At 40.4% G+C, this 15,445-nt stretch overlaps 1 protein-coding gene across 2 annotated transcripts in view; it reads left to right on the forward strand.

Moving 5' to 3' along the window:
- The window catches only part of LOC122656033 (BAG-associated GRAM protein 1-like), an 83,312-nt gene extending 75,109 nt beyond the window's left edge, over positions 1 to 8,203 (forward strand). For both annotated transcript variants that reach the window (XM_043850458.1, XM_043850459.1), the window contains exons 9-10: positions 7,952 to 7,981; positions 8,099 to 8,203. In XM_043850458.1, the coding sequence (XP_043706393.1) occupies positions 7,952 to 7,981; positions 8,099 to 8,203 (135 nt within the window). The remainder of the gene's footprint in view (positions 1 to 7,951; positions 7,982 to 8,098) is intronic.
- Positions 8,204 to 15,445: the final 7,242 nt, after the last annotated feature.

The following is a 15,445-nucleotide window of genomic DNA, read 5'->3' on the forward strand; positions in this document are numbered from 1 at the left end:
AAAATAAAGAGAAGAAGAAGAGAGATCGAGAGGGAGAAGAAGAGAGGAAATATGCAACTTAGGGATTACATGATATGTGTAATCTCCCTCTAAACTTCAATATATCTTAACTTAAGGGTAAAACAGGAAACATACAAATAAAATAAACCAAATAAAAAGACCTATCTGCCCTCTCGGTATTAGCTATTGGCGCTAATACCAAGACCTACAAATCACGATAACACTCCCCCTTAAGCTGGAGCATAGATGTTAATCATGCCCAGCTTGTTACAAATATAATCCACTCTTGTACGCCCCAAAGATTTTGTGAACATATCTGCAAGTTGTTCTCCTGTATGGGCATGATTAGGAGAAATCAATCCTCTTTGTAGTTTCTCTCGAACAAAATGACAGTCACCAAAAAAAAAAAAAAAAAAAGAGAAAGACGAACTATCATATGGTGTAGACTCAAAGAAAGAGACATCAGCTGTAACAAAGTATTTCTGCAACTCAAAAGAATAACAATGATAACCCTTTTGGGTACGAGAATAGGCAATAAATAGACACTTGAGAGCCTTTGGATCCAACTTGGAAACACCAGGACGACAATCACGAATAAAACAAACACTACCAAACACACGTGGTAGCAAACCAAACAATGGCACAGAAGGAAATAATAAAGAAAAGGGAATACCACCACGTAAAACAGAGGAAGGCATGCGATTAATGAGCTAACATGAAGTTAAAACAGCATCAGCCCAAAAGGATTTAGATACTTTCATTTCAAATAAAAGAGAACGAGTAACCTCCATCAAATGTCTATTCTTCCTCTCAGCTACACCATTTTGTTGAGGGATGTAAGCACAAGAGGATTGATGAATAATACCACGTTGAGTCATAAATTCAGCAAAAGGGGCAGAAAAATATTCCTTAGCGTTATCACTACGAAGAACACGCAAAGGATGCGAAAATTGATTATTTACCTCATTCATAAAAGCACAAAAGACAGAAAATAACTCAGAACGATTTTTCATTAAGTAGATCCTGGTAACCCTGGAATAATCATCAATAAAAGTTACAAAGTAATGAAAACCCAAAGTAGAAATGACAAGACACGGACCCCAGACATCTGGATGAACTAAAGCAAAAGGTTGGCTAGACCGTTTATTGACTCTAAGAGGATAACTCACACGATGGAGTTTCCCAAACTGACACGACTCACAATTTAAACTAAAAAGTGACCGAAAGCGACTATCAAGAAGCTTCATACTCTCCAACGAAGGATGACCCAAACGACAATGAATCTGGTGGGGTGATGCCACACCGGTACACGCCATAGATGAAGTATCCTCAAGTATATAAAGTCCCCCCGATTCACGACCTCTACCAATCATCCTCTTCGACGAAAGATCCTGAAATACACAAGAATCTGAAGAACAGTTTACAGAACAATTATGAGTTTTGATAAACCGACTAACAGATAAAAAGTTAAAAGGAAAATCATGCACATAAAGAACGGAAGACAAAGATAGAGAAGGTGTAACATGAGCAGTACCAGTACCAGTCACCTTAGCCAAGGAACCATTAGCTAAAGTGACACTCGAAGAAGATTTCTGAAAAGAAGAAAGTATACCTGAAACGCCAGTCATATGTTCGGAGGCCCTTGAATCAATGATCCAGGGACGAGAAGAGGCAGTCGAAAGGCATGCAGTGGCATTACCTGTTTGAACAAAGGTGGTAGTTGGAGGCTGGGCTGACTGAGAAATCTGGAACTGTGTAAAATGGGCATATTCATCATCAGACATCTTCACAGTCTTACCTTTAGGCTGTGGAGGTACATGAGACTCAGTCGTAGCAGAGTTGGCAAACTGTTGTTGATTTGGTTTGCCATGAACTTTCCAACAGAAACGTTGGATATGTCCTGGACGACCACAATGATGACAAGTTCTCACCAAACCACCAGAACCATTAGAATTACTTTAAGTACCCGAATTAGGTGATTTACCAGAACCAGCCCCACTACCACGGCCACGGCCACCACCAGAATTAACATTACCACCACTACCAGCCCCACTGTTTGGCCCACGGTTTGATGGAAAGGAAGCCAAAGCCGAAGTGTCAACATCAGTAGTGCTCTCATGAGAGACACGAAGAACTCTAGAAAAAGTTTCAGATAAAGTGGCTATCTTGTCACCACCAAGAATTTGGGAATGAATGGAGTCAAACTCCTTCCCAAGTCCTCCTAAAAACCCCATTACAGCAAGTTGCTCCCGCTGACTTTGCATCTGTTCCACATTAGAAGTGATAGGAAGTAAGGAATTAAGCTCCTCATACATCCTCTTAAAATCAACAAAATATTGGGTTAAAGTACGCCCCTTTCTATCAGCCTTGTAGAACTCTTGGGACAAGTCATAAATACGGGAGAGGTTGTTTTGTCCAGAATACAAAACATTGAGATACTCCCACAACTCTTTCACTGTATCAATGTGTGTTACCAAATCCACGATTCGGTTATCCATAGAATTCAACATCTGTCCCAAGATTCGAGCATCAACTGTGTCCCACGAGGGATCATCCTCGGGCTTAGGTTCGAAGAGGTGATGCTACTGATCACGTCCAGTCAACACTAACTTAACAATCTTCTTCCATTGGAGAAAGTTTGTAATCCCCTCCAATTTCTTCTCAGTAATACGATTGGAGGAGGAAGAAAAAATTTCTGTAGTTGTTACAAACTTCGAACCATCACCAGATTTGGGTGCATCACCCATTATGTATTGTTGGATTGATGAAGTGAAGAGAGAAACCCAAAGAGTGCTGAAAAAGGGGCAGAAATCGATTCTCCAAAAAATCCCTGATAAAAGTCGACTTTGGTAGGGACCTTGACAAAGATCAATTCCACAGAGAAGATAACCAGAATTTTTCTTTTGAAAAATTCTCCCAAAAATCCAGGCAATACACACGATCTCAAAGCCCTACTGAAAAAATTGATTTTTTTCTCCTAAAAAAAAAAAATCGATCTAAAACCCTGTAAGTGTCGCTGATTTGATGCTTGAGTCTTCAACACAATCTTCACTCCATCCAATTCCTTCAAACACATCCACAAATAGAAAAAGAGACCTAGTTCTTAATTTATGCCATGAACTAGTCTTCAAACAGTCCCAAAATACAGCATAGGGTGTTGCACCCCTTCAAACAGAAAATAAGAGAAGCCGAGAGCCCTTCAAATCTTCAAGTACTTGTCAATCTTCAATTGTAGGCTGTAGGAAGGAGACAAAGAGACTCACGAAGGCTGTCGCAGTGCCTAATGATGCTCTGATACCATGTGAATAATAAAATAAAGAGAAGAAGAAGAAGAGAGATCGAGAGGGAGAAGAGGAGAGGAAATATGCAACTTGGGAATTACACGATATGTGTAATCTCCCTCTAAACTTCAATATATATTAACTTAAGGTTAAAACAGGAAACATACAAATAAAATAAACCAAATAAAAAGACCTATCTGCCCTCTCGGTATTAGCTATTGGCGCTAATACCAAGACCTACAAATCACGATAATAGTTTGAGAAGGAGAGGGTCTTGTCCCTTCTTGGAGGTCTTAACCTTTGAACCTTTAAGGGTGCAGATCCTTGGCCGACCTAGTCTTCCCTCACTGGAGGAGATGTGTGGTTATCTACAAAGTGAGGAGATCCGTAGGGGGTGCTATGGAGACCACTCTGCTCTTGTTTCTTCCATTCCTCAGGACCGTACTCCCTCCACTAAGGGAGCTGGTAAGGGCAGATTCTCCTGTGACTATTGTGGCAAGCCTGGGCACAAGAAGGATTTTTGTTGGGATCTTCACGGGAAGCCATCCTGTGTTTCATCTGGGGGACAGAAAGGACAGAAGAAGAATGGGCCGAGAGCCCATGTTGGAGTTCATGAGTCTGATCCATCCTCTCTTTGCAAGGAGGACATAGCTGCATTTCGAAGAATTGTAGCTCATATGGATGGTTCCTCCTTTACTACTACCACTACTTCTGCTGCTCTACAGGTCTCTACCTCCTCTGGCACCACTCCCTGGGTCATTGACTCAGGTGCCATTGATCATATGACTGGTAGGTCTTAGCTTTATGATTCCTATCGTGTTTGTTCTAGGAAAGATAAGGTAAAAATTGCTGATGGTTCCCTTTCTTCCATTTCTGGTAAGGGAGATGTCTAGGTTACTCCATTTATACCTTTGAAGTCTATCTTTCATGTTCCAAACTTTGCTACTAATCTCCTTTCAGTTAGCCAATTGACTAAATCTTTGAACTGCTTTATCACTTTCTTTCCTACCCATTGTCTCTTTCAGGATTTGTTGATGAAGAGGGTGATTGGCAGTGGACGTGAGGCAGATGGCTTATATGTTTTGGACACTTGTGTCTCCCCTGTTGCGAAAGCTCAATCTTATGTGTGTGGGCAAGATGGCGACGTACATGGGAGGATATTTTGCTTTGGCATCGTCGTTTGGGACACCCTTCCTTTTCTGTTATGAGGAAACTGTTGCCACATTTATTTACCTCTTTTCCTGGCAATCATGTTTTTCATTGTGAACCTTGTCTTTTTGTAAAAAGTTGTAAGACAGTTTATCCATCTACTGGTAATAGATCTATTTCACCTTTTCACATTGTTCACATTGATGTTTGGGGACCTTTCCCCGTTACTTCTTTGCGTGGCTTCCGCTACTTTGTCTCTTTCATTGATGACTTCTCTCGAGTTACTTGGGTTTACCTATTGAAACAAAAGAGTGATGTCTATGCCGCTTTTAAAATTTTTTATGAGTTGGTATACACCCAATTTCAAACTCGTATTCAAATTGTCCATTCTGATAAAGGTGGGGAGTATATGTATGGTGGTTTGGAAACCTTTTTTTTCTAAGCATGGCATTATCCATCAGGTGGCCTGTGTTGATACCCCATAACAAAACGGGGTTGCTGAAAGAAAAAACCACCACCTTTTGGAAGTGGCTCGGTCTCTTTGGTTTACAATGCATGTTCCAAAAACTTTTTGGTCTGATGCCTTACTCACTGCTGTATTTCTTATTAATCATATGCCCTCTAGTGTCTTGAACTTCAAGGTTCCTCTTGATGTCTTACCCTCACTGTCTTCTTCTTTCTCTCTTCTACCAAGGGTGTTTGGTTGGATTTGCTATGTACATATTAGCAAATCTGCCCGCACTAAATTAGATCCTAAGGCCCTGAAGTGCCTCTTTCTTGGGTATTCCTCTACCTCCAAAGGATACAAATGTTATCATCCTCCTACCCGTCGGTGACTTCTCTCAAAAGATGTCCATTTTTTTAAAACAATACCGTATTTTCAGTCACCTCTTCAGGGGAAGTGTTCATCCCTTGGTGGTGAGGTTGAAGAGGTTCCTGAGTTTGTTCCATTTCCTTCCTCCTCTCTTGTTCCTATTCCTCTGAAAAGGGAAAGACAAGTTCTGTGGATACTGTTGTCGAGGGGGAGTCTCCTAGTGCACAGGTGATTGGAGAACAGGGGGAGCTGCTGGTGTATACAAAGAAGATCAGCCAAAATCCTTCTTCATGGCTTCCCATAAGGGAGACCTACCAAAATCCTCCTTCGTCTCCATCCATTGAGACAGGTATACCTTCCTCTACTTCCCCATCCTCAGACTTAGATCTTCCCATTGCTCTTCGTAAGGGAACATGGGCATGTACTAATCCTATTGGCAAGTTTGTTTCCTATGATTCTATCTCACCTACAGGTGTTGCCTTCACTGTGGCTATCTCCTCCATATCTATTCCTAAGAATGTAACAGAGGCTATGGCTGATCCAAAATAGAGAGAAGCAATGAATACAAAGATGGTGGCTCTTGAGAAGAATCACACTTGGGATCTTGTTGAACTCCCAAAGGGGATAATTCCTGTTGGATGCACATGGGTATTCACAGTCAAATCTGATTGTACTGTGGAGAGGTATAAGGCAAGACCTATTGCCAAGGGTTATACACAGGTGTATGGCATTGATTATCAGGAGACCTTTGCTCCAGTGGCCAAACATAATTCCATTCGTGTACTTCTCTCAGTTGCTGCAAATCTTGATTGGTCATTGTACCAGCTTGATGTAAGGAATGCATTCTTACATGGGTACTTAGAAGAAGAGGTCTATATGCACTCTCCTCCTGGGTTCAAGCATCCTGATGGCAATGGAAAAGTGTGTCGTCTTAGGAAGGCTCTTTATGGACTCAAACAGTCTCCTAAGGCGTGGTTTGAGAGGTTTAGACAAGCTATCTTATAGAATGGATACACTCAAAGTCAAGCCGATCACACCTTGTTTGTACAAAGGAGGGACAACACTATTACAGCTCTCATTGTATATGTTGATGACATTATGGTCACAGGAAACAATGAGGCTGAAATCTCAAAGCTTAAACTCTACTTGGCTTGACAGTTTGAGATCAAAGATCTCAGTCCATTGAAAAATTTTCTGGGGATTGAAGTTTCAAGATCTAAGCAAGGGATCAATGTTTTCCAAAGGAAGTTTGTCCTTGATCTGCTTACAGAGACAAGCTACTTAGGGTGCAAACCAATCTCCTCCCTTATTGATCAGAATCACAAACTAGGGGAAGATTGTGGTGGACCTCTTGTGGATGCTGAAAAATATCGGAGATTAGTAGACAAGCTAATCTATCTTTCCCTTACCCGACCTGACATAGCCTATGCTATTGGAGTGGTAAGTCAGTTTATGCATACACCCAAGATGGGACATCTTGATGCAGTTTACAAGATCCTCAGATATTTGAAGTAATGCCCTGGAAAAGGTCTTCTCTTCTCTAGAAATGGTCACTTGAGGATTGAAGCATACACTGATGCTAACTGGGCTGGATCTATTTCTGATAGAAGATCTACCTCTGGACACTGCACCTTTGTTGGTCGAAATTTGGTCACCTGGAGGAGTAAGAAGCAACATGTGGTTGCTAGGTCGAGTGCAGAGGCAGAGTTTAGAGCCATGGCTCACGGAGTGTGTGAAATCTTGTGGTTGATGAAACTTGTTCAAGAATTGGGATTTGAGACTGTTAAATCTATGAGCTTATATTGTGATAACAAGGCAGCCATAAGTTTTGGCCACAACCCAGTTCAACATGACAGGACAAAGCATGTTGAGGTTGATAGACATTTTATCAAGGAGAAGATAGAATCAAAGACTATCTGCACTCCTTTTGTGAAGACAAATGAACAAGTGGCTGACATCTTCACCAAAGGACTTAGCTCTTATCACTTGGGTTGTTTGTTGGACAAGCTGGGTATGTATGACATATACCACCCAGCTTGAGGGGGAGTGTTAAGAATAGCAGTCAGGGGTATATTTGTATATAACCACATCTCATATATGTTCTTTATGTTATTTGTATAAGGTCAGGGACCTCTGTGTAATTATCTATTCTTTTCAATATAAACTAGTTTGTCTCTAGTTTGAGACATAACTCAACAACCCAAAATCGTGTTTGCTCTCTTGGAGCTTTTCTCTCTTCTTCTTCTACTCTAAAACATAACAATATGCCCCTACAGGACCAAGTAATTGCATCAATTCCTGCAGAGAAGGAAGGCCTGGATTCTATATGGGTTACTATGGGAATACTGCACTACCGCTAGTATGTGCTAAGCAAATCTATCATTAAAACCTTCCATTTGGTATCCAGAAGGTGCTTATTTTGTTATAACCATATACTTATTGTCTTATAGGCTGATTGAACTAACAATTCATCTCTCTGATGACATGTACCTGTGGATTCTTTTGCTTTATCATTCAGTTTTGAAGGGTTAATTTCTAACCAGAGCGAACCTTGCTTCAACCATCTCCTTAACTTTATGTTTTGTTTATCTTCTAGGTTGATTTCAAGTATATAACCTAATGCTTCTTTGTTGAGTTCTGGTTTGGTCCTGTTGAATCGTTTGTACAAATTGTATGTTCTAAGAGTGTTTATACTTCCATGTGGTAGGTAATTATTCCCTTTGAAGATATAGATGAGGTAATGCTGTTACTCCCACCCTTGTATTTTGTCTTGGACCCTTGTTATGATTTGGTTTTAGTGAGACCAGTTACATCTGCCTTAATTTGTTAACATCTTGGATTGTTATGTACACAGATAAAGAGGAGTCAACATGCATTCATTAATCCTGCTGTTACAATTGTTCTTCGTATGGGTGCTGGTGGGCATGGCGTTCCTCCTTTGGGAAGTTTAGATGGTTAGTATTGAACATGGTAGAACCTTTCTCTTTCTGTTCTTTTAGTTCAATCTGCTGAAACATTGGAGCAAATTTGTCTTGGATTTCAGCATGGTAGGTAATATACTTTTCCTATCCCATTTATCAAGTTTCAGTGTGATAAGTGTATGTTATAGGGTGTCAAATTATGGCATAAAAGTTCTACCAGGTTTTTTAATGCAATCAACCTCTAATATGTAATATTGGAGGTTGGTGGCTACTTCGTAATTTTCCACAACCTTCACTTCTAACCTATATAGTATACTCATTTTTGTTGGAATTTGACCAATAAGATGGTGAGGTGTTCTTGATAAGATGGACCCACCACCCAATGTTTGACATGTGATGGCTTAAAAGTTGGCGATCCTTATTTTATCTATCCAAAACTTAGGACCGTATGGGCAACCCAATAGGGGGTGGGGTGAATTAGGAAGTGCAGAATAAAATCCCAACTTCAAAATTTCTTTTGAAACCCTTTGTTGTTTTCTATCTCAAATCTCCAAACGTTATTAGTAAATCGCAATAAAATAGACAATGGAGATAAAGAATAAAACAGAGACAACACAAACAAGATTATAATGGATCGGTACGGCCTCAATACTGTCCTACGACCACTCCCAAAGTCCTCGTCGGCTTAGAAATCCACTAAGCAATCTCCTTGCAAGGTAGGAGAAACCCTCAACCAAGGATCAGGGCATCATATCCTTCACCAACATAATCACTAAAAAGTGATTTATAATGGCTCAAAGCTCAAAACACAAGTTACCTCTTTGCAGGTGCATATGAAAGTTTAAGCAGATGTGTTTGCTCCCCTTTTCTCAATCGCATATGCTCAATGTCTGTTCAGATTTGCAAGTTTGAAGCTCTTTGAATCTCACTCTCTTTGCTTAATAGCTCATTAGATTTTCAAGTTCTAGCACATGGGTAGTGAAATATTTCACAATGTTGGCCAGACAGTTTCCATGTATTTGCCCAAAGTTTTTCCATTGAAACTCAAGCCTTTCCACTATTTATAGATAGTATTCCAACAGTAAAAAAACTAGCCATTATTGTGTCAGACGGATCTATTTTTTGAGCTCTGGTCGACCGCTTTCTAGAGCTGGTCGGCCGCCACCATGTAGACTGTGAAGAACACCTTTCAGACATTGTCTGGACGATCTGCTGGTCAATCGACCTTGCGTCCGTCTGCATAAGGTGCTCTCGATAACCAATGGATCATGTACCGGTCGTCCGCTCTTAAGCACACCGATCATCCACTCAATTCAGAGTTGGTTGGTCACTAGTGCAGTAAATGGCCTTTTCACCTTTTTTAAGCACTTCACTTTGACATATATTTTTCTGTAGGTTTTTATACCTTGCCAAGTGAACCAAAATAAGATCCATTTAGGTCTCCCTATGATCATGATAGATGTTAACCATTTAGGTCCAGTTTGACTTAGTTAGTCTACACTATGAGCCACCTATCTTAGGTTTTCCAAATTAAGGCCATAGGTGATTAGCTGAACTTGAGCACTTTGGATCATTACATCCTAGAATCATCTAGTTATTACAAAATGAAATAAAACGGCTAGGATACATTCAAGCAATCTAAAATAAATCTTCCATTTCTGGCTTGAGTTGCTTGAATCCTCATGAATGGTTTGACTTGATCTTCCAATTTGAGCTTCTACCAATCCATGACACAGTTTCTTGAGCATCTTGAAATTTTCCAGTTTGATGCTTGGGCTGAAGGACTCACTTCTCAATGCCTGAAACCTGTATACTCATTAAAGCACTAGGAAGAGCATTATAGCCTTTTCATAAACAAATAGAATGTAATCACCAAAACATGAAAACCAATAATATGCAAAGATTGTACTCATGGCATCCTTTGCCTCAACACAAAAGTCCCAAACAAAAATCTATTTTTAAGCATAAAATTAAATTATCTTGTAATTTAAAACACCAATTAGCAGTTAGTACAAAGAGCATCCCAGTGGACGAGGCTCTCGCAACTATAGGTCTTACCCCTCTGCCTTGCAGGAGAGGCTGTTTCCAAGTGTTGAACCCGCAACCAACAAGTTGCAATAGCGCAACTTAACTGTTGAGCCAAGGCTCACCCATTAGCAGTTAGTATCTTCCCCTAAAAGAATTTTTTATAGTTTTTTTGTTTTTTGGGTGAAAATTAAGAAACAGTACATAGTAGATGCTAAGAATTTTGAGAGATTTTTCAGCTTAATTTATTTATATACACTAAACAGTTTTCACGATAAATTAATATAGGGAAGTTGGATGCAGCTCGGCTGTGTTGCCTTCCATCATACAAAAGGCATGATTTTTGCTATGTGCACGGTTAGTTAGGCCCCAAATTCATCTGGGAAATACGGTCCACCCGACCCTGCTCATGTGTTGAATTTGGGTCCAAATGAATTCTGCCATTTGTCAAGTACAGAACAAGGAAAGAAAGGTGGTTAAAAGGAACTCTTTGAGAAATTATGATACATGGTGGAACATCCAATTGAGTTAGGGCCTGAAAGTTGACATTTGACCCTTCAACGGTTTGGATTGACCCATTTGGCATAGCTTTTGTGATTCATTCTACACTGAGTACCAGTTATTGAAATGCATAGATTTCCCATTTTCTATTTGAGTTGCCTTCTCCATCTCCACTGCTGTTGTGATTCCTTTATGCCATTAAAATAACTTTATTTTTTTTGGCACAAGAATATGAAATACATCTGCTGCATTGTGTACTAAATGCAGCTAAATACAGTAAACTTCCCCCTCCAAAAAAAAAAAAATCCTTTGAACTCATTAAGCCTTTTTCCAGCTATATGGGCTTGGCTTCACAAATCATGTTCCACCATTACTCTTTATCTAATGCGGAAAATTTCTATGTGTTAGAAGTATCGTGTGGGTCCGATTAGTGGGTCTCGGGATTAGCGCCGGGATTAGTGCAGGCGCTAATCCCAAGAGCCCCTATTTACTTTTTGGTTCTTTCCTTATTTGCCCCTATCCCTAGTATATACTTTGTATCTCATTCATTATAGTGACAACAGAAGATTGCGGCTGCTGTTCCATTCTCTTCTTCTTTTCTTCTCTTCTCTTCCTTACCTTCATTGTTACCATGGTATCAAAGCAGGTCTATTAGGACGGGTACACAGCCGTGTAAACTTCTCCTTTTCTCTTCTTTTCTTCTCCTTTTTCCTTTCTCGTTTCTGCAATTTCTGGTTCTCCCAACTAGAGGTTTGCGATTCTAAGAACAGGGGTGTTTTCACCCCTTCTCTTTGCTGGTTTGTTGGTTGCAGTTTTGGGGATTGCTATTATGGAGTAAATCTGCTTTTACATATTAACAAAGCAGACTTTGGAAGGCTATGTTTGGTGATGTCTTGAAGGATTTAATGGCGACACTGGGATGCTATTCTTCTGCGAAGTTCGATTGACTAACCTTTTTCTGTGGAGTTTGATTGAATGATGCTTGTTGGTTCTGCAGTTCTGCATGCAGTGTTGCTTGCGGTAAGGTGTTACTTTGCTTTTATGGTAGATTTGCTTGCTGTTTTTTGAAGTTTGGGGTACTGGTGTGATCTTTGTGTGGTGATTCGATTGGTGAGTCTTGTTTTCTTGAATCATGTTGAGTAGCAACAAGTTGCCTATTAGGTGTTTGATTAAATATCTGTGAAGTTTTTTGGAGTGTTTTAGTGGAAATTTTAAGAAGGGGAACTATAGGTGATGAAAATAAGAAGAATATCGTTACAGAAGTTGTTTCCTCGTCTTCCAGTCGAATCACGGAAAAGAAACTGGAAGGGGTCTCAAATTTTCAACAGTGGAGAAAAATTGTGCACCTTGTGTTGACGGGTCGTGATCAACAGGCACATCTGACAAGAAATAAACCTGCTGATGATACAACTTGGGAGACTATTGATGCTCGAATTCTTGGCCAGATGTTGAATTTGATGGAGAACCACATAGTTGATTTGGTTACTCACATCGACACTGTGAAGGAACATTGGGAGTATCTAGGAGTCTTATACTTTGGTCGGAATAACCTATCTCACATTTATGAGCTCTTTAAGTCTTCTATCGGATAGAGAGGAAGGGGAGATCTATTACACAGTACTTTGCTGATTTTAAGAGAATGTATGAGGAGTTGAATTCTCTCCTTCCTATCTCCTCTGATGTGAAATAGATGTAGACCCAAAGGGAGCAATTGGCAGTTATGGGTTTTTTGGGAGGCCTTAGATAGGAATATGATTCGATTAGATCACAAATTCTTGGGGGTGAGACTGTTCCATCCCTCACTGATACTTTTCTTCGTGTGCTTTGGATATCTAGAGATAGCTCTCATGATACTGCCCCTGTTATTGAGAGTTCAGCCCTGGTCTCACAAATAGGGGCTGGTAGTATTGGTCATGGAGGAGGCGTGGCCGTGGCACAGGAAGGGGTCAAAACCAATAAGGTTAGACCTGTCATTATTGTGGTCAGTTTGGACATATTCAGAAATTTTGTTGGAAGCTCCATAGGAAACCAGCCCAGCAGCAGCAGTTTACTAACTCAGTTACTACTATGGAATCAGTCCCTTAGTCTCAACCATTTGAGGGTAAGGTAGTTGTCATGACAGATGAGGAGTTTGCCCGGTACAATCAGTTCCAGGTATCACAGCCCACTTCTTCCACTGCTACTTTGGTTCAGATAGGTAATGCCACTGCTTGTCTCTCAGGTACATCTCGTCCCTGGATTATTGATTTAGGGGCATCTGATCACATGTTTGGTGTGTCAAGTATCTTTTCTTCTTTGTCTCCTTCGTCTTTCAGTGTTACTTTAGTTGATGGATCTTTAGCCAAGGTTAAAGGCACTGGTACTGTTGTTCCTAGTTCGTCTCTATCCTTGCCTTCTGTTCTTTATCTTCCCAACTTTCCGTTTAATTTTATGTCTGTTAGCAAATTAACTAAAGCTTTAAACTGTTCTGTGACATTTTACCCTAAATCTTGTGTCTTTCAGGATCTTACTACGAAGCGGACAATTGATAAAGGACGGGAGACAGGGGGCTGTACTTACTTGACGGTCCTGGTTCAGTTGCTTGCTCCGGTACTGCTTCCCCTCATCAGATTCATTGTCGGCTTGGTCATCCCTCATTGGAGAGTCTTAAAAGATTGGATCCTCGTTTTGTTTCTATTTCTAGTCTTAAATGTGAGTTGTGTCAGTTTGGGAAACTTCACCGTGTGAGTTATCCCCCTAAAATCCATAAGCGTTCAGCTTTGCTGTTTTCTTTGGTTCATTCTGGTGTATGGGGTCCGTGTCCTATTACTTGTAAGTTGGGATCAAATATCTTGTTACTTTTGTTGATGACCATTCAAGGGTCACTTGGTCATATTTAATGAAGAATCGTTTTGAGTTGTTTTCTATTTTTTGTGCTTTTGTCTCTGAAATTCGCACTCAATTTGGGTGTGTGTGAAAGTTTTGCGTAGTAAGCATATTTTTCTGCCCCCTTTTCTGCATTTATGGTTCAACATGGTATGATTCATCAATCCTCCTGTTTTAACACACCTCAACAAAATGGTGTGGCAGAAAGGAAAAATCACCATTTGTTGGAAGTTACCCATTCTATGTTATTTGAGATGCAAGTCCCTAAAACCTTTTAGGCTGATGCTGTTATGACTGCCAATTATCTTATCAATCGCATGCCCTCCTCCATCTTGAAAGGGGGGATTCCTCATTCCTTGCTATTTCCTACAAAGACATTGTTTTCGTTGCCTCCTCGTATTTTTGGGTGCATATGTTTTATTCGTAACCATCGGCCAGGTTTATCCAAGCAGGATCCAAAATACATAAAATGTATTTTTCTTGGCTATTCTCGAATCCAAATGGGATATCGCTGCTATTTACCTGTTTTGCGTAAATATTTTGTTACGGATGATGCGTCATTTTTTGGGTCCACTCCTTATCATACAAAACCAGTAAATGGTTCTGAGTTGGGAGATGGTTTTCCTATCTATGTTTTTCAGTCTTCTTTGCCTCAGGGTTCTACTCCAACTGCTCTTGTTCGTTGTCCTCCTATTATCAATGTTTACAGTCGACACCCGAAGGTAGCTGCTGCCCCCCCCCCTTGTGCTCACGGACACTGCCATGACTCCTTCCACTGCAGATCCTGATGATAGTTCTTCTCTAGCTGTCCCTATGTTTTCTGATCTTGATATTCCGATTGCTCAACGAAAAGGTACTCGTATTTGTACCCAACATTCTATTTCTGACTATGTTTCTTACTCTAGGTTGTCTTCCCCATATCGTTCCTTTTTATCTACTGTTGAGTCTCATCCCCTTCCCAAGTCTGTGGCAGAGGCATTATCTAGTCCTGGCTGGAGGACAGTTACGGAGGAAGAATTATCGGATTTAGATGTGAATCAGACTTGGGAACTAGTTCCGCGGCCACAGGGTAAGACGGCTATTGGTTGTAGATGGGTGTATGCAGTGAAAGTTAATCCTGAGGGTTCTCTTGCTCGTTTGAAAGCGAGACTTGAGGTAAAGGGTTATGCTCAGGTGTATAGTGTTGATTATTTAGACGCTTTCTCTCCTGTTGGTAAGCTTGCTTTCGTTCGTATTTTGACATCTCTTGCTGCCTCCCATCATTGGTCTTTGTTTCAGCTAGATGTCAAGAATGCCTTTTTGCGTGGTATGTTGCAAGAGGAGGTATATATGAAGCAACCTCTCGGGTTTGTTGCTCAAGGGGAGTTTGATAAGGTTTGTCGATTAAGAAAGTCTTTGTATGGGCTAAAACAGTCCCCTTGTGCGTGGTTTGGTCATTTTACTGAGGTGGTCCTTGAGTTTAGTCTGTCTAGGTGTGGTGGTGACCACTCCTTATATAGACACTTAAGTGCAGGGAGGATTTTTCTTATTATATATATTGATGATATTATTATCACTGGTGATGATTCAGTAGGTATTGTGGATTTGAAGGCTTATCTTCAACAGAAGTTCCAGACGAAGGATTTGGGGAAGTTAAAGTATTTTTTGGGAATTGAAGTAGAGCTCAGTCTCAAAAGGGAGTGTTTCTGTCATAGAGGAAGTATGTTTTGGATTTGCTGACTGAGACAGGCATGCTTGGGTCCAAGCCTATTGACTCTCCTATAGATAACAATGTAAAGCTGACTGCTGAAGAGGGAGATGTTCTTGATGATCCTGAGAGGTATAGAAGGCTGGTGGATAAGCTGAATTACTTAGCAATTTCTAGACCAGATATTGCTTTTCCTGTTAGT

This window comes from Telopea speciosissima, chromosome 3 (assembly GCF_018873765.1).
Source record: "Telopea speciosissima isolate NSW1024214 ecotype Mountain lineage chromosome 3, Tspe_v1, whole genome shotgun sequence".
NCBI lineage: Eukaryota > Viridiplantae > Streptophyta > Magnoliopsida > Proteales > Proteaceae > Telopea > Telopea speciosissima.